The sequence below is a fragment of the Schistocerca piceifrons genome, chromosome 7, assembly GCF_021461385.2.
Source record: "Schistocerca piceifrons isolate TAMUIC-IGC-003096 chromosome 7, iqSchPice1.1, whole genome shotgun sequence".
NCBI classification, from domain to species: domain Eukaryota; kingdom Metazoa; phylum Arthropoda; class Insecta; order Orthoptera; family Acrididae; genus Schistocerca; species Schistocerca piceifrons.
In genome coordinates, this window is record NC_060144.1 from 486,879,029 (window position 1) to 486,899,335 (window position 20,307).

The following is a 20,307-nucleotide window of genomic DNA, read 5'->3' on the forward strand; positions in this document are numbered from 1 at the left end:
CTGCGTCCACAAAAGACGCTGCGTCCACAAAAGACGCTGCGTCCACAAAAGACGCTGCGTCCACAAAAGACGCTGCGTCCACAAAAGACGCTGCGTCCACAAAAGACGCTGCGTCCACAAAAGTCAACATCCATATACCAGCAAATACTTGCTGATACGTTAATAAGTTCAAGCTAGTGGCAAAAGTGTAGGTAATCAAGATTTGCGTCATCTGTTCATTTGATTTTTAAAGTGATCTTTCTACACATATTTTCACTTCAAATCATCATCATCTTCATTAGCATACTGAGATAAAATAAATGTATATGATCAAATGACCCTCACTTATGGCCCATCATTGGCAAATTCGGAGAAGGACTTCTGCCATGCTAAATTTGTCCACTCACAGCTGAAAAATTTTGTGTACTTCTCATTCTTTGCCAAACTGGGAGAGCACTGGGAAGCTGAGAATGCCGGAAAACCACTCTACAGCCAAGTTCCTCTATCTGACTTCACAAATCTGGATGACTTAACTAGTTCTGCAGCTGTATCCTCTATCCTGTGACGTAGCTCATTAAAACTGGCATATGGTGGATATTGTTTGGACATGGGGGACTTCAGCTTTCCCTCTGTAGACAATTGCCTCCCACTGAATTGCCAGTGAATAAATTCCAACCAATGATGAGCCTGCACGTTTATTTCAGTGCAAACATCAACTTTCAGAGTGCAAGCATAGTTGTATCAGATATATACATTTACCAGCAGAACAGCAAATTGCCAGTAACAGTACTTACCACTTGTGGTTTAGCATTACATCTTGAGACACAATTTCATTAACTACACTGTTTCTGTCATTAACCTTCAGTTTTGTGCAGGCACAGTGCTAGTTGTGCACCAGAATGTTGTCTGGGGTAACACGGAGGTATCTGAGGCACGGACTATGCTCCAATAGCATACCTCTTTATGTAACCTGGAGCCCTTTGTCTGCATGCCTACTGTGGAGATGGAAAGGGAAAACTGGGATGTTTGTACAGTTAGGCTTAAGCTGGTCACAAAAGTATTTTTGAGCCTCTCTGGCGCTTCTGTTAGTCTTGCTTTAACCTCCTCTTTAGGATCTGCACAGGTGTGACAACACCGTTACTCTACACTGCCAAAGCAGATACCTCACACGCCGATGGTGGCTCGATAATAACTGGGGAGCAGAAATCAGGGAGAAGGAACAAACCTCACCATGTGTGTCAATCAAGGGAATGAGAGAGCATGAAAATATATGGAGATGTGCACATGAATAAAATAAGTATGCAGCTGGCACGGGTGGCTGACAACTGAGCACTCAGCACAAAGTACAAGGAGAGCTCTACGGAGGTTGAACTCAGCATAAACACTGGTCCACTTAGCTTACTGCCACCTGCAAGTAAACACTTCTGTCAGCGGGTCTGCACACACTACGTGACCTGTGCACCGTTCCGTGATAGGTTTTCACACTATTCCACCATGCTACCCAAGCCAGCTCATCTGCTCCATTGCAATGCCCGCTGGCATGGATATTGAAACCTAACACAATGCCCTGAATAGCTACAGGTCAGTCATCAGCTTATATGGAGCCTTTAGAATGAACCAGTACTGCTTGGTTATTGACAAATATTTATAAATGTCAATCTGTAGTGCTTTGTTATCGACAAATATTTACAAAGTTTTGGGCCAGCACACTGTCCTGAGGTAGATTATTTTTCTGTCCCCAATACTTGCTTCTTTCATTCTGGAATTCTACAACAAACATGAAGTTTTTCGATAGTGACTGGTAGCCAAGGTCAATGTGTAGTCTTTTGTTAGAAGGTATATCTTTTACAACAACGAAAATAATCAATTTTTGACAATATAATGTAACTGGATGGATAAAAAATCTACTCACCAAGGGGCAGCAGGAGAACAGACACATAAAAGAAGGTTATACTTATGCAAGTCTTTCCTTCTTATCCTGTCAGGTAAGTCTCCCCTGACCTGCGGTTCGAGCTGACTTTTCCGAAATCTACTCCTTTTCCTAAACCTCTCTAGTCCTTTTCCTTCACTCCTCTTCTTTTCCCTTCAACCCTTCTACCATAAGGAGCCACTGGCTCCGAAATATTGCGTAAGTGTAACCACCTTTCATATGTAAGTTCTCCTGCTGACACTTGGTGATAGATTTTTTTATCTATCCAGTTACATAATAATGATATGAATATAATAAAGGGAAACATTCCATGTGGGTACATAATAAGGTATATTATGGTACATAATAAGGTATATCTTTTGAACCCAATGTCTGAGAATAACTGTATCATGACTAGCAGACATGTTTATGTATGCCACGAGGGTTCTGTTTCATCTAAAAGATGAAGCTATATGGTTCCCTCACAGTTCTTACAGATTTGGAGGGGGAAGAGATATATCACAGTTGCTACAAGGATTATTACACAGCTTTTCCAGTTTTAGAACAGTAACAATCTTAGCTTCCATCCAGACGTAATCGGTTAGTTGATTACAACACAATTGTCGCATAATTTTAGTGGCATTTGTTTTCATCTACAAATGATCAATTTCTTTTGCTAGGATATCATCCAAACCTGAAGCCTTCCTCACTTTGCTTTTGGCTGTTACCTTTTTACCTGTGTGCTGAAGAGGAGTGAGGCAATGCTAGTTTCTTCTTTGCTCCTAGTTATTTTTTGAATTTAATTTGGAGTGCTTCTGATAGCATCTGTTGTTTTTAAGAGCTGGCTGGTGTGCTAGGAGTTTCAATGCTATTTGGCTCATTGATCCCATATCTAGCCTTGAACTGTCTTTAGCCAACATTTTTCACAGTTAGTACCGAATTGATTAATTTCTAAGAAACAGTAATTGTATTCTCAGAGAAGGTGGTTGTCTTCAAGTAACTATATATTCCTATCATTTCATTAGTGTTTCATTCCTTGTGCAAGAGCCTTGATGTAACTACACTGTCTCCACTTAGCATAGGCTGCCTTGACCTTCCTTTCACCGCTTCAAAAAATTTGCCCAACAACTTTGGTGTCAAGGTTATTTCAGCCACTGCACTACACAGTAGGATTTGGAATTTCTTCCAGTTACATTCTGTCAAAATTAAACTTTTAGTGGAGGGACTGCATGTGTTACTACATTGAAGTATTATTCATGGTGCACTGCCATTTATAGCTGAGTTTGATTCCCAACTGAAGATGACTGGGTCAGTCATCAGAATATTGTGCATAAAATGGAATCAACAATTTGGCTGTACATCTAAAAATACACCATTAATTAATCATACTGAGATAACCTGAGAGGTCAGAAGATTACTCTATTATGATCATCATCTAAGAGGACACGTTGGATGATGTGGCAGTTAAGTCTCCCATGACATAGCTGACTAACCCTGTCAGAGTTGCACAAGTGAGCATTCAGTGGCTTGTACACTGAGGTGATCATGCAGTCACATCGTTCAATTATCAGCATTTCCTTGCCATCTATGCCTTACACATCTGTCATCTGGATCTGTAGACTTGGTCTATTGCACTGCTGTACTGTCTGTGTGGCTTATCTCCCACTCACTGCATGACAAAGTCAGTCCTCAATTTTTCTAAGTTTTATTATTCACAGAGATTGAAAATTTTTACTCTTCTCTTCCCATACTAAGTCCCCACAGCCCAGCACTGCTTCACTGCAGGGATACATAAACACAAACCAACCACAAAGTGAAAAATTTTGACACGGCTAATTGGTCACCAAGAGTGCAACAGCAACACTCGAGTGTGTGAGTGAGGGCAAGCTCAGTGAAAAAGTGTGGGGAAGTGCACACCAAACTGCCTTTGCTGCTTCATAACGCTAAGTAAGATGCACTGGACAGGACACACCACCACCTATCAAGGACCTGACAGAGCAGTTACGGTACTGGAACAAACTAATTAATGTAGCACCCAGTGAGTGCCGAGCACATGTAATAAACTGGACTGATTAAGTCATTACGAATGACACCTCACAACAAAGCCTCTCCTCAGTTCAACATAAATACCCCAATCAGCTAGCTTAGAGGCAGTCGATTAGTAGGTCTGATGGCGTCTAGCTCTTTCACACTCAACTCTCTGATTATTCTATTGTAACATCTTTATAAGATTGTTCCAGTATTGTCACACTGTGCCAGTCATACTATCACTGCCTGGTGTAATGACAGAAGTTCTGTATCCATGTATAATGGACGACAGAGTCCAGGACTACAGCTGGGTTGTCCATGGGTCCACCATTATTCCAGTTCAGAACACATGCTGCTCTGATACTTCAGCTTTAAATGGACCAGAGAGTCTACCTAACCAGTGGACCTGAATCAGTATACATCATGACATCACAGTGTCTGACACCACGGTCCATCTCATTAGACAATGTGACGCAAGAGAGGGTATCAACCAAGCACTCAATTAATTATGATTAGTTCCTGATGAAGTTTCCAGAAGTTTTCACCATCGTGCTGTCTTAAGATTACACGATAGTAATGTATCACCATAGTTTTGTAAGTAGCATATACTTTACAAAAAAAAACACTGTTGCATTCATTTCCTAACCAAAGGCTTCAAGTACCTCCCCAGCTAGGCTTTCAATAGTTACATTTTTCACTTTTAATTTTTGGTGTGTATTCTTTTTCCTTTCACCTCAACCAAGGAACTAACTATTTTTATATGTGAAATACACTATGTGATCAAAAGCATCTGGACACCCCCAAAAACATATGTTTTTCATATCAGTTGCAGTGTGCTGTCACCTACTGACAGCTACTCTATATCTGTGACCTCATTAGTCATTAGAAATCGTGAGAAAGCAGAATGGGGCACTATGCAGAACTCATAGACTTCGAACATGGTCAGGTGATTGGGTGTCACTTGTGTCATACATCTATACGCAAGATTTCCACACTCCTAAACATCCCTTGGTCCACTGTTTCCGATGTGATAGTGAAGTGGAAACACGAAGGGACACAAACAGCACAAAAGTGTACAGGCCGACCTCGACTGTTCACAGACAGAGACCACCAACAGTTGAAGAGGGTCGTAAGGTGTAATAGGCAGGCATCTATCCAGACCATCGCACAGGAATTCCAAACTGCATCAGGATCCACTGCAAGTACTATGACAGTTAGGCGGGAGGTGAGAAAACTTTAATTTCATGATCGAGCGACTGCTGATAAGCCACACATCATGCCAGTTAATGCCAAACCACGCCTTGCTTGGTGTACACAATATGGCGATCCAATGGCAAGAGTGTGGGTACGGCGAATGTCCGGTGAACGTCATCTGCCAGCGTGTGTAGTGCGAACAGTAAAATTCGGAAGCGGTGGTGTTATGGTGTGGTCATGTTTTTCATGGAGGGAACTTGCACCCTTTCTTGTTTTGTGTGGCACTATCACAGCACAGGCCTACATTGATGTTTTAAGCACCTTCTTGCTTCCCACTGTTGAAGAGCAACTCAGAGATGGCGACTGCGTCTTTCAACACAATCGAGCACCTGTTCATAATGTACAGCCTGAGGCGAAGTAGTTACACGCCAACAACATTCCTATAATGGATAGGTCTGCACTGAGTCCCGACCTGAATCCTGCAGAACACTTTTGGGATGTTTTGGAACGCCAACGTGCCAGCCCTCACTGACCGACATCGATACCTCTCCTAAGAGCAGCACTCCGTGCAGAATGGGCTCCCATTCCCCAAGAAACCTTCCAGCACCTGACTGAGCGTATACCTGCGAGAGTGGAAGGTGTCATCAAGGCTAAGGATGGGCCAACACCATACTGAATTCCAGCGTTACCGATGGAGAGCACCACAAACTTTTAAGTCATTTTCAGCCTAGTGTCTAGATATTTTTGATCACATAGTATGTGAGTTCCACTCTGCACTCTTGCAATTCATCGAGGTGTCAGTCCTAGTGCAGATGTCTCTGTGCAGAAACTAGTCAGCATTGACACCTTTGCTTGCCTACTTATAATTTTATTATTAGTAAGTTGAGAAAGAGAGTGATCTCCATTAAAAATCCTGCAACCTCTTACAATATTTTTTGTCAATATAATTTCAGTAATTGCAGATTTTGTAAGCTGCATCACTATATGCTTGCAACGTATGCCTCTGTTTCTGTAAGATGCCTAAAACATGCAATCATTTCCAGTGTTATCACTACCATTACAAGTAGCTTATGTTGTTTAGTTTTCTAATTTGCTATAAAAAAGAAGTGCAAATACATAAACTTATCAATAGTCTACCAAACAACTGAAAGTAAATTTCTACTCAAAGTTAATTCGTGGCAGAAACTGGAGTTGACTGGAAAGGAATAAAACAAATATTAAAAGGCTAAATAAACCATTAAGAACGCACCACTATTGTTACTGCTACTGCCTGTTGTTGAATATGGATTTCGAACAAATTGCTCTGTTGCTGCAGTCAACATTGGCTCTTGAATGTCACGATACATCCGCTGCAGGGCATTATAACCACCTAGAAAAGAAAAGGAATTTAGTTATTTTCAATAAAAAATTTAATTTGTGTAACAAAGCATTATGTTTTATCTTAATGCTGATGATTTCATGCACAATGCTGTATCAAGACTCCAAGAAACTACTGTGAAGACCTGCTTGTCTCCCGTTGGCTGTGAATCACACAGCTGTTCAAAACTAAAGATGTGTTCACAAACACTGTAATTTTTTTCCCATATGGACTGTTAGACAGTGAGAGTTTCAGTACATCTGCTAAAATTGTTACAAACTAATATGGAAAAATTTTTAATTAATGTAAGATATAAAGTCAGTCAACATCCCATTCACACTCAATAGTTCACGATTTGAACTAAAAACATGGTCTAACTTAAAAATCTGCTGTAAAACCAGATCTATGAAGAGAATGAAAAATAAAGTAAGTAAACAGGAAAGTTTCATTTTCTTATCACTTAAAAAAATGAAAACAATGGAAAGGAAGAAAATAGCCAAGCACACAACAGCACATTAAAAAATATTGTGTTGGTGCTTAAGTTCATAGCATTTTTGTTTTGCATGTTGTTATTTCGGTTGCTATGGGTTTATTTATTGCTTTTCATTTTTTATTTGTAGTTCACTGTTGCTAACCGAGTCCACATATTATCATTTGGAAATAGTGGGTGGAACTGTGGATACTAGAATATAAAAGCGCCAAGTGGAGAAATCTGAACATATCCGAGATATTCCTCTGTTTGAAATCAACTGAAGGGTGACAGCAGTGGAGGCAGCCAGAAAGATTTGCAATGTGTATGGGAATAACACTATTGGAAAGATCACAGCAAGAAAATAGTTTTCTAGTTTCAACAACGATTGTTCTAACATCAGTGACTCTACATTCAGGTAGGCCTTCCGGGTTTGATGGAGATCATTTATACACATTAATCCATAATGATCCACATCTGTGTACTTGATAACTGACCAATGTGATGAACTTTTCCCCATTCCATCATCATGCAACATTTGAATGCAATAGGGAAAGTTCAAAAATTGGGTGTATGAATCTCACATATTCTAAGCTAAAATCAGTGGGTACCCATATTCACATTTCTGCTTACTTGTCATCAATTGGCTTGTGAACAACACAGGCCATTCCTATCCTGTATCATTACTGGTGTCAAGAAATGGTGTCTTTATGCTAACGTAACGAATCGAAAGGAATGGTTGAGCCCCATACAAAGACCTGTGTGCATCCACAAAAGAAAATGTTATGCATCTGGTGGAACTGCAATGGTGTGGCATACTATTAATTGCTTCCCTGAGGTGTAACCATCACTGCTGACATTTTCTGTCAACAACTGAGACATCTTACAGATGCAATCCAAGAACAACGACCAGAAAGACAGCATGAAGTGATGCTACTCATCGATAATGCCTGTCCACATTCTGCTAAACTGACGAAACTGGGTTGGGAAGTCATTCCACACCCATCTTATTCACCTGATCTTGTGCCATCAGATTTTCACCTTCACCACTCTCTATAGAAGCTTGACAAGTTCCTTGCCTTAAAACCACAAGATTTTTACAGTCACAAAATCGAAAAGTTACCCCAGCTTGGCAGACTATAGTATATAGTGAAGGAAAATATATTATTTATGACTAAAGTCTCTGTTATGTGTGTGTGTGTGTGTGTGTGTGTGTGTGTGTGTGTGTGTGTTCTGTATTTACGAAACTTATGGGAAAGCGCTATGAAGTTATGCACCAACCCAATACCTTTGTTTATAATTTAGGAAGCATATTGGGCATTTCACGAAATCTCAAAGTCATACTTGATTCATCCACATTTTGTAAATAAATCTGTCATCAACCCAAAGATTTGTCTGAACACCAAGGTGAAATGTTCTACTGGAAGTGGCATGTCCTTGCCTTCCTGATTTTGACATAACTTACACAGTTATAGGGGAACTTCTAACCATGGTGACACTTTGCATTCTTCAGAGATACAAATCACTGACAGGGGTGGAAGAAATGACTGGGACTGACTGATAACTGAACTCAATCTTTGGATAGTTAGGCACTTAGTCACCAAATCACACTTTTAATTTGTACCAAAATTAAGTTGGTAGATTCAAATATGAACAAAGTTATAAAGTCAACCCATGTCCATAAGTGATGACAGCATAAAAAAGATTATGAAAATATGACAGGACAGTAATAGGAATTTCTTTAAAAAAAGAAAAAAAAATAGGAGGGGGTGACAAAGTTGAACTGATAACGAAAGCTATATGGTGCACACTGTCAGAATATCTCAAGCTATGCTTGTCTATGTCAAGATTTTGTGAAGTTTGTTTTCCATACAGGAGGGTAATCTATGACTAGTGAGATTAATTTCAAGCAAAACAATGTCATTACAAAATAGAATTTCATAAAATATAACTGGTTCAAATTGCAGAGAAGTTTTTTCAACTACTTATGAGGTTGATCATTTTTCACAACACACTCTTTCATAAATTATTTCCAAGTAACTTAACCACAAAAATTACCTGGGATTGATTCAAGATTAGATATAGCACGGTCATGATTTCGCATTAGTTCCTGAAGCATGGATGGATTTCTCGCTAACTCCATTGTCTGGCGAAGCAAATCAGGATTATTCAACATGTGGCTAATTTCGGGATTTCTCTGAAAGAGAAGTAGCACTTTGAAATTAAAATTTTAGACATGTAGGAAATTTCATATACTACATTAATAGATAACGATAATGAGCACAATACCTATCAAATTAGTTTGAACTCAAGCTACATATAAAAAAAATCTTAAGACCCTACTGAGCCAGTGCACTAGTGCATCACAAAATTACATACCTTATGTGTAGCAAACCCTATTGTGTCACAGCTTGGATTACATGATACACATAAAATTACTTCTGCGTCATTAAGATTCATGATCCCTCAAAACTACTCATAACTCAAAAAAATTAGTCATAGCTGGATCCAAAACATGTAGCTCCTGCTTGACGGCTTTCCAAATGTACTCAATAAGTTTGTGGTAGTGGGGTATTGCAAGTGCACACTCATGCCCACGGAGTGTCCCTAAAATAATTCAGTAAGTTGGGAGTCAGGAGCAAAACACTGTTCCCCTTAAAGTATATTTCAGTTACAAAGTTCTGTAAAAAAACAAATGAGTGTTGTGATCCCACAGTAAATTTCTGTATCACTCCCCAATGAAAAACTATGACAGACATACCATGGTTGCCATGTTTTCCAATGTAAATATTCCTCAGATTGAGTATCTACGCTACTTTCTGAGAAATGGGATGCATCACATATTCTTCATGATACATTGGTACCCTGCCACTGAAGTATAGTAACATGTAGCAGAACTCAAATCTACAAGGCCTTTTTCCACATTTCAAGCAACCAACAGTGGTGTTCCTACAGAAGAAAATCTCTCTGCCTTGTAAGGTATAACTTTTATATCCCTGTACTGAACAGGTAATTCTGGGTGGCACTGATGCTCACTGGTGGTTGTTTTTGTTCAGCACTGAATTAGTGATTGACAATGTTCCACTGTGGTTTTTACGTCCACTGTTACAATCTGTAATAGTATCATCTGTCAACACATTACAGACATTTTCGAATGCATGCATATCCAACTGTACTATTCATTACAATTTACATGTCTGCAATTTCGATCTTTTAACTCCTAAAACTACATTCATGCTTACTGCACATACTAGCAACTAACACTGTTACATTCTGAAGATGTATATGACAAATGCTGAAAGAACCACAAAGGCTTACATAATTTTTATTCATTTCACTTATGGTGGAAACTACTGTATTTTCAGCACCTTTAGCCACTCCAAAATAATCTAAGGTTGAAGTTTCAGTCATGGAAATTGTAATAAACAGCACAACTGATGACGAATATCATGTCATTCACAAAATTCTGAGAGAATGTGACCCACAACAAATATAGGCAGTCCAGTCCCATTAATGTAACCACAGCCTATGTTCAACATCAGTGTGCAACAACTGCTCAGAGATAGCAGGTGGCAGCACTAGCAGTGGAGGGAATACAAGGCAAGTCAGGGAGATCCAGACAACAATGCGGTCATTGACGCAATGTGCAAAGGGAGTGATTTATGTGACATCCAAAAGAGCACGATCATTGGTTTTTGGGCCAAGGGTGGAAGTATTTCCGAAACTACTAAGCTTGTAAACTGTTCACCTGTCACCGTTGTTAAAATATACCGAGCATGGCAAAATGGTCCTATCCAAAACCAGCGCCGAGGCTACTGAGGTGATTTTTTTTTAATGGTTTTCGGGCGCAAAAGTGCTACAGTCATAAGCGCCCATTCTGTGGCTCAGTGAAGGGTACAAAACCGAAATTTAAAGCAGCAGTTTAAAGCAGCAGCAATGGGAGCGAAACTCCAGAAGGAGGGAAACTAAAAATGGGAGAAAATCTTAGAAAATTGCTATTGAAAGGGGGATTGTTTTCCCCAAAAAGAGCTTCAAATGACCAATGTCATCTCACTAACACTGATAAACTCAAGGATGCAATTGCCGAGTGCGCGTCATCTGCTAAAAGGGAAGATGTATCAGGCAACAGCTGTGAATGGATGTGTAGCAGACTAAAACAGGGGCACTGAAGTAAAAGTTGCTAAAAAGACAGTGCCCAATCCAGAATCTAGTTAAAATTACCTCCTCATGATGATGAGGATGGGAAGAAAGAGGACCAAGTACAGGGAAGAGGTTTTATTTCCCGTAATTTATTATCGGGGAGTGCAGATCAATGTGTGTGCTATAAAAGTGCAACATAATGACATAATACACTCTGTAGATCGGCAAAGGGAACCATGCAAACACTGGGCTGAGGAAGTGAGACAGCAGCCTTTGCCGCTGTATTGGCTGCCTCGTTTCTGCGGATACCAACATGCCCTGGGATCTAAAGGAATGCCATAGAGATGCCCCCCAAGTGCAGCATGTGAAGGCAGTCCTGAATCCGGTGGACCAGAGGGTGGACGGCATAAGGAGCTTGGAGGTTGAGAAGAGAGTTGAGCGAATCCGAGCATATAATATACTGTATCTGCTGATGGCAACAGATGTGTCGGACAGCCTGGAGAACAGCATAAAGCTCCGCAGTACGAAACGAACACTTGTCAGGAAGCCGAAATCTAATAGTGGTGTTGATAACAATATAGGCACTTCTGACGCCAAAGGTGGTCTTGGAGCCATCAGTGTAAATAAATGTGGCATCCTCCATTTGTGCACATAGAGCAGCAAATGTCCGATGATAGACTATAGGGGACGTACTATCCTTGGGAAGCTGACAAAGGTCATGGAGAAGGCAGGTCCGGGGATGAAGCCAAGATAGCGTCATACCCTCAATTGTAAAGGAAGTTTTAGGAAACTGGAAGGAAGGGGAATGTAGCAAGAGGACAGCTCGCCGATTGGACAGCAGAGGTTCAGCAGTCTCAGCGTAAAGGCTCTCCATGTGGCTGGTGTAAAAAGCTCCAACTGCTAAACGCTATCCACAGTGGCAGACAAGAGTCTAGACACCGAAGAATAGACGGTCGTGCAGAGGAGTAAACTATGCTCCCATAGTCCAATTTTGAGTGCACTAAGGCGTGATGTAAGCGGAGGAGGACCACTCTCTAGGCTCCCCAGGAGGTACCACTCAAAACACAAAGGGTGTTGAGGGATTGCAGACAGCGAGCCGAAAGACAAGAAACATGGGAAGACCAGCACAGTTTTCTGTCAAACATCAGTCCCAAGAACTTGGCAACATCTTCAAACAGAAGGGCAACAGGGCCTATATGTAGAGAAGGTGGATAAAACTTCGTACGACGCCAAAAATTCACACAGACGGTCTTACTGCGAGAAAATCAGAAGCCGGTTTCGATGCTCCATAAGTAAAGGCAATGGAGACATCCTCGAAGACATCGTTCAAGAAGGCTGGTCCGTTGAGATCTGTAATAGATCACAAAATCGTTGACAAAGAGGGAGCCCAAGACATCGGGAAGGAGACAATCCATAATTGGATTTATAGCAATGGCAGACAGTACAACACTTAGCACGTAGCCCTAGGGCATGCAGTTTTCTTAGGAGAAGGTGAGGGATAGAGCAGTGTTCACCTGCACCTTAAATGTGTGTTCTGTCATAAATTCTCCAGATCAAAAAATGTTGCTACCATTTGGTGTTTCCGGAGAAAGTTGTTCATGATATAGGTTGAGAGAGCAACAAGATGGTTAACTGCGGAACAATGCTTTCAGGAATTGCATTGGGCAGTGGTTGAAAGGTTTCGGGACTCCACCCACCAGCCTAAACAGCTATTTACCATACGCTCCAAAACCTTACAAACAATACTCGTTTGGTGATAGCTGGAGGGGAGATGTTTGTCCTTTCCAGGTTTTGGAACAGGAATGATGATAGCTTCCCGCCATCTTCTGGGAAAGATACTGGCGACCCGAAGTTGGTTACAAAGGCGAAGGAGGTAGCACAGACTAGGGTATGATAGATGCAGCAATATTTGGACATGGATACCATTTGGTCCCGGAGCAGAAGAGCGAGAGGCTAACAGTTTACGTCTCAGTTCCCGCATAGAAAGAATGGCATTATAGCTTTCGCAATTTGGAGAAGAAAAAGCAAGAGGCCGCCCTTCCACTACCTGTTTCTTTGGGAGAAAGGCTGGTGGGTAATTAGAAGAGCTCGATATCTCAGCAGAGTGTCGACCCAATGAGTGCGACTGGGTCCACTAAGGTATCCAGTGTAATGGTTAGCCCAGAGATCAGGGAATAGTTGGACTGTTGGATTCGGCTCTAAACAACTGATGAGGGAGTGAAGATATTAAAGGAGCTGGTAAGGAAGTCCCAGCTTGCCTTCTTGCTATCATGTACGATGCAACAGCATCACACACGTAATTGCTTATAGCAGATACAGTTGGCCAACATAGTATGGTGGTGGGAAACACAAAGATCACGCCTCTGCTCGTGTACTGCATCACGACACGCCGCGTTCCACCAAGGAACTTGGGGGCACTTGGACACAGGAGAGGTATGGGGTATTGAACATTCTGTGGCTGAAAGAATAACTTCTGCAACATGAGTAACCTGATCATCAATGCTAGGAAACTGACGGTTATCAAATGTTGTTAGACAGGAGAAAGTGTCCAAGCGGCTTGGAAAAACTTCCAGCATCTTGGGCGCACAGATGGCAGTCGTGGCTGTAATCAAAGGACTCATGGAAAATGGTCACTCGAGTGTGTATCAGCAAGAGCCAACCATTCAAAGCGCCGAGCTAGCTGAACAGTATCGACCGAAAATTCCAAATGAGAGTAGGTTGACATGGAGGCAGACAAAAACGTACATTCCCCAGTTTTGAAGCAAACAAGTCCTGCTTGGTGGAAGAGGTCACTCAACAAGGAGCCTCTCAGACAAGGGCACAGAGATCCCCAAAGCAGGTGGCGGGTGTTGAAGTCCCCAACCAGCAAATGGGGGGGAAGGGGGGGGGGGGGAACTGACCAAGGAGATGAAGGAGATCAGCTATTGCCATTGGTGTAGATGATGGGACGTTTATGGTACAGAAGAAAGAAGGTGAATCCAGAAAGGGAGAGATGTACAGAGATAGCTTGGAAGGAATTGTATTAAGTGGATTGGGTGATAAGGAATAATGTCATGGCGGAGAACCACAAGTCCTCCGTGTGCCATAACACCAGCAACAGTGGGGAGGTCAAACCAGACTGATTGGAAACGAGGGAAGACAAAGCGATCTTGAGGATGTAGTTTTGTTTTCTGAAGACAGAAAATGAGCAGGGAGTAGGACTGTAAAAGGATCGACAGTTTATCCTGATTGCAATGAATTCTGCAGATATTCCAACGGATAATTGACATAAGGTGGACAAAAAAAGAAAAAATCTCAACACAGTTGCCTTCAACTCAACAACTAAATGGCTCTGAGCACTATGGGACTTAACTTATATGGTTATCAGTCCCCTAGAACTCAGAACTACTTAAACCTAACTAACCTAAGGACATCACACAACACCCAGTCATCACGAGGCAGAGAAAATCCCTAACCCCGCCGGGAATCGAACCCGGGAACCTGGGCGTGGGAAGCGAGAACACTTCTGCACGACCACGAGCTGCGGACAACAACTCAACAACTGCTGAGAGCTGGTGGATGTAGGCATGGAATGGCATTCAGCCAGAGGCAGAAGATCCTGATCCATACGTTGTGCGGGGGCAGCTCCCGTCGCCAGTGATCGACCGGTTGATCAGCCGCCAGCAGTGCGTCTCAGCGGCACGGAAGATGGCCAAGAGCGGCTATCGCTGGGTGGCACTGTAGAAGAGACACGCCGTGGCGGAGAAGGAGAGGAACTGTGTTTCTTATGAGCACTTCTAGGAAGCACGATGTTGAGATGGAGGAGGAGTGAAGGGTTGTGAGGTCTGAGTACGTAAAAAAATCTTCACAAGTAAGCTCTTTTTTGGAAGTCCGGGTGTCCAATTTTGGGGCCTGTGATTTAAAAAGCAGGAGACAATAAAGGTTGAGCCTTAGTGTGAGTGGATGGAGATGTGGAATCAGCAATCTTTGGGCTTGCCGATTTGATGGCCATGGCGCTAAAGGTAAGATCGGATTTCCTGAATAATTCATTCATCTTTAAAAATAGGATATTCTCTAGAGGAAGGAGCGTGGTCCCCCATACAGTTGATGCAGTGAGGGGATGGGGATGGGCAATCACCCTCATGGGTATCCCTGCCACAGGTAATGCATTTGGCTGTATTGGAACACAACTGGCTGGTATGATTGAACCTCTGACACCCATAGCAACGCATAGGGTTGGGGATGTAAGGCCGACCTGAAATTCTCATTATCCACTTTAATGTTTGATGAAAGTTGAACTCTGTCAAATGTCAAGAATAGAGTGCGGGTCGGTACCAATTCTGAAAAGGGCAATGAATCAACATAATTATGCATCTACACTTGTTGATCATGTCCAACCCCACATCCAGTACATTTTTCCTCTGCATTATGTTAATTATTGGCAGGACAATGCAACACGTTACACTGCTCACAGCATACATGAGAGGTTTGAAGAGCACTAGAATGGCTTTACTGTACTCCCCTGGGCACCAAACTCCTTGGATTGAAACCCAATCTAGCAACTGTGTGACCACCTCAGTCAGGCTGTTCATGTCATGGGTCCTCAGGCGAAAAACCAAGCACAGCTGGCCATGGCACTGGAGTCAGCATGGCTCCCAATCACTGTCAGCACCTTCCCGAACCTCAGTAACTCTCTTCCTGCATGTATCACAGTGGCCAGTGCTGTATAAGGTGGTAATTCAGGCAAAGACAGATGGTCACATTAATGTGGCTGGGCAGTGTACACTGCAAGCGACTCATCTGAATAATGGAAATTCCATTCACCTTTTGTTTGTGAAAGGCATACAATACACGAACATTTTCTGTAATATAATTATTGATAATAACTTGGTTATGTGCATTGTACACAAGTGAAGAGAGTACAGATCTTTCAGGTGTAGAGTTGACACCTTGAATGGTTTGAGTGCAATGCGTGATAAAACAACTATCTTTGTAGTTGGTTGTAGTACTGAAGAAAATACGTCTAGTGAAATTTAACGGTACAATGTACTTGTGTACATTATAGACTGTGGTAGTTTCCCTTGTAAAAGGTGCTCTAACTCATGACTGACACGGTAGTATATGAAAAGCACAGTACAATTTCTAACAATATACCACTCTTGTGATGCATCTATACTTGATTAAAATTACTTTATGATTGGCAGGTTGCAGTGGTGGGGAGGAAGCAGAGGCGGCTATGGTGCTGGCATGCAACCAGCCACAATCCACAAGGCTCTGCATGTACCTACAAAACAGGTAACACTGCAAGCACTTGACACTCTAAAAAGAACTTTGATTGCATGGTGGCTGGCCCCTGTCACTCAACTTGAGAAAACAGCAGTTGCAAAACAATTTTAATCAGTGTAATTATTCCATTCACCATGAAGACAGGCTCACTCTTACTCATGAAGCACAGCATCTAATTCAAATGTTCCAAATTCCAGTCTTACCTTTGGTGTATACTGGTCAACATGCTTGGTACACTGTGCATGGCTATTGAGTAGTTGTAATATCAAAATGCCGTCCAAATGATCATACTGCACCTCAAGCTTTGGGTACATGTTATGGATACAATGGGGATGGGTGACATTTATCCTTAAAAACCTCCTACCGATACAAATGATTGATTGCAATGAGCTCAAAACATGCCTACCACTTTACAATACACTTCTGCAAACCTCCCAGATCCAGAGGCTTAACATCTGTTTGCATGACCTGCTGCCACATGCAAATAAAGAAACCAAGGACAAGAATTTCAAAAGAGTTCTGGAGTAGAGATTACTCTATAGTCCATAATATATAACTTTGTTTAAAGTCTTCTAACAGAATTAAGCTAACAGTAGCACAGCAAGTAGGAAAACAGGGAGCCATACTGACTGAGTATTCTATTGATGATTTCCGGCAAAGCTCAACCAGGATGGAAGGCAAGGAACAAGAAACTACGCAAACAAATTTTTTACAAAAACAATGAACTATTGCCTTCACAGTGATGTAGAAACTGACCACAAATATACAGTACAAACACTATAAATGAATTATATAGTACAGAGAATGTTTCAAACTTAAGAGAAGCACAAAACTTATGAAGAGCACTTAAACAGTATACAGATAGGTTGCACTGCCAAAACACTTCAGCTGTATGTATAAGTGAAATTCTGTCAGTTCAACGAGTCCAACGAAAAACACTGTCTGAAGAATAAGCAACAAGTTCAATCTTTATATAAGTCTTTCCGCTCCCGGGATTGGAATGAATCCTTACCCTCTCCCTTAAAACCCACATCCTTTCGTCTTTCCCTCTCCTTCCCTCTTTCCTGATGAGGCAACAGTTTGTTGCAAAAGCTTGAATTTTGTGTGTATGTTTGTGTGTCTATCGACCTGCCAGCGCTTTCGTTTGGTAAGTCACATCATCTTTGTTTTTAGATATATTTTTCCCACGTGGAATGTTTCCCACTATATATATATATATATATATATATATATATATATATAGGGAAACATTCCACGTGGGAAAAATATATCTAAAAACAAAGATGATGTGACTTACCAAACGAAAGCGCTGGCACGTCGATAGACACACAAACAAACAAACACAAACATACACACAAAATTCAAGCTTTCGCAACAAACTGTTGCCTCATCAGGAAAGAGGGAAGGAGAGGGAAAGACGAAAGGATGTGGGTTTTAAGGGAGAGGGTAAGGAGTCATTCCAATCCCGGGAGTGGAAAGACTTACCTTAGGAGGAAAAAAGGACGGGTATACACTCGCGCGCGCCACACACACACACACACACACACACACACACACACACACACACACACACACACACATCCATCCATCCACACATATACAGACACAAGCAGACATATTCAAAGGCAAAGAGTTTGGGCAGAGATGTCAGTCGAGGCGGAAGTGCAGAGGCAAAGATGTTGTTGAATGACAGGTGAGGTATGAGTGGCGGCAACGTGAAATTAGCGGAGATTGAGGTCTGGTGGATAACGGGAAGAGAGGATATATTGAAGAGCAAGTTCCCATCTCTGGAGTTCGGATAGGTTGGTGTTAGTGGGAAGTATCCAGATAACCCGGACGGTGTAACACTGTGCCAAGATGTGCTGGCCGTGCACCAAGGCATGTTTAGCCACAGGGTGATCCTCATTACCAACAAACACTGTCTGCCTGTGTCCATTCATGCGAATGGACAGTTTGTTGCTGGTCATTCCCACATAGAATGCGTCACAGTGTAGGCAGGTCAGTTGGTAGATCACGTGGGTGCTTTCACACGTGGCTCTGCCTTTGATCATGTACACCCTCCGGGTTACAGGATTGGAGTAGGTGGTGCTGGTGGTGGGAGGGTGCATGGGACAGGTTTTACACCGGGGGCGGTTACAAGGGTAGGAGCCAGAGGGTAGGGAAGGTGGTTTGGGGATTTCATAGGGATGAACTAAGAGGTTACGAAGGTTAGGTGGACAGCGGAAAGACACTCTTCGTGGAGTGGGGAGGATTTCATGAAGGATGGATCTCATTTCAGGGCAGGATTTGAGGAAGTCGTATCCCTGCTGGAGAGCCACACTCAGAATCTGATCCAGTCCCGGAAAGTATCCTGTTACAAGTGGGGCACTTTTGTGGTTCTTCTGTGGGAGGTTCTGGGTTTGAGAGGATGAGGAAGTGGCTCTGGTTATTTGCTTCTGTACCAGGTCGGGAGGGTAGTTGCGGGATGTGAAAGCTGTTGTCAGGTTGTTGGTGTAATGGTTTAGGGATTCCGGACTGGAGCAGATTCGTTTGCCACGAAGACCTAGGCTGTAGGGAAGGGACCGTTTGATGTGGAATGGGTGGCAGCTGTCATAATGGAGGTACTGTTGCTTGTTGGTGGGTTTGATGTGGATGGATGTGTGAAGCTGGCCATTGGACAGGTGGAGGTCGTCAAGGAAAGTGGCATGGCATTTGGAGTAAGACCAGGTGAATCTGATGGAACCAAAGGAGTTGAGGTTGGGGAGGGAATTCTGGAGTTCTTCTTCACTGTGAGTCCAGATCATGAAGATGTCATCAATAAATCTGTACCAAACTTTGGGTTGGCAGGCCTGGGCAACCAAGAAGGCTTCCTCTAAGCGACCCATGAATAGGTTGGCGTACAAGGGGGCCATCCTGGTACTCATGGCTGTTCCCTTTAATTGTTGGTATGTCTGGCCTTCGAAAGTGAAGAAGTTGTGGGTCAGGATGAAGCTGGCTAAGGTAATGAGGAAAGAGGTTTTAGGTAGAGTGGCAGGTGATCGGCGTGAAAGGAAGTGCTCCATCGAAGCAATGCCCTGGACGTGTGGAATATTTGTGTATAAGGAAGTGGCATCAATGGTTACAAGGATGGTTTCCGGGGTAACAGATTGGGCAAGGATTCCAGGCGTTCGAGAAAGTGGTTGGTGTCTTTGATGAAGGATGGGAGACTGCATGTAATGGGTTGAAGGTGTTGATCTACGTAGACAGAGATACGTTCTGTGGGGGCTAGGTAACCAGTTACAATGGGGCGGCCGGGAACTTGCTCTTCAATGTATCCTCTCTTCCCATTATCCACCAGGCCTCAATCTCCGCTAATTTCAAGTTGCCGCCACTCATACCTCACCTGTCATTCAATAACATCTTTGCCTCTGTACTTCCGCCTCGACTGACATCTCTGCCCAAACTCTTTGCCTTTGAATATGTCTGCTTGTGTCTGTATGTGTGTTGATGGATGTGTGTCTGTGTGCGAGTGTATATCCGTCCTTTTTTCCCCCTAAGGTAAGTCTTTCCGCTCCCGGGATTGGAATGACTCCTTACTCTCTCCCTTAAAACCCACATCCTTTCGTATTTCCCTCTCCTTCCCTCTTTCCTGATGAGGCAACAGTTTGTTGCGAAAGCTTGAGTTTCATGTGTATGTTTGTGTGTCTATCGACCTGCCAGCACTTTCGTTCGGTAAGTCACATCATCTGTGTTTTTATAATAGAGGGAAACATTCCATGCGGGAAAAATATATTTAAAAACAAAGATGATGTGACTTACCATACGAAAGCGCTGGCAGGTCGATAGAAACACAAACAGACACATACATACACACAAAATTCAAGCTTTCGCAACAAACTGTTCCCTCATCAGAAAAGAGGGAAGGAGAGGGAAAGACGAAAGGAAGTGGGTTTTAAGGGAGAGGGTAAGGAGTCACTCCAATCCCAGGAGCGGAAAGACTTACCTTAG

The 20,307-nt window shown here is 42.5% G+C and overlaps 1 protein-coding gene across 1 annotated transcript in view; it reads right to left on the reverse strand.

Moving 5' to 3' along the window:
* Positions 1–20,307, reverse strand: part of LOC124805360 (ubiquilin-1) — a 103,920-nt gene that overhangs the window by 75,360 nt on the left and 8,253 nt on the right. Inside the window, exons 4-5 of the mRNA XM_047265902.1 lie at positions 8,995–9,133; positions 6,360–6,479 (exon numbers count right to left, since the gene is read on the reverse strand). Coding sequence (XP_047121858.1) covers positions 6,360–6,479; positions 8,995–9,133 — 259 coding nt within the window. The remainder of the gene's footprint in view (positions 1–6,359; positions 6,480–8,994; positions 9,134–20,307) is intronic.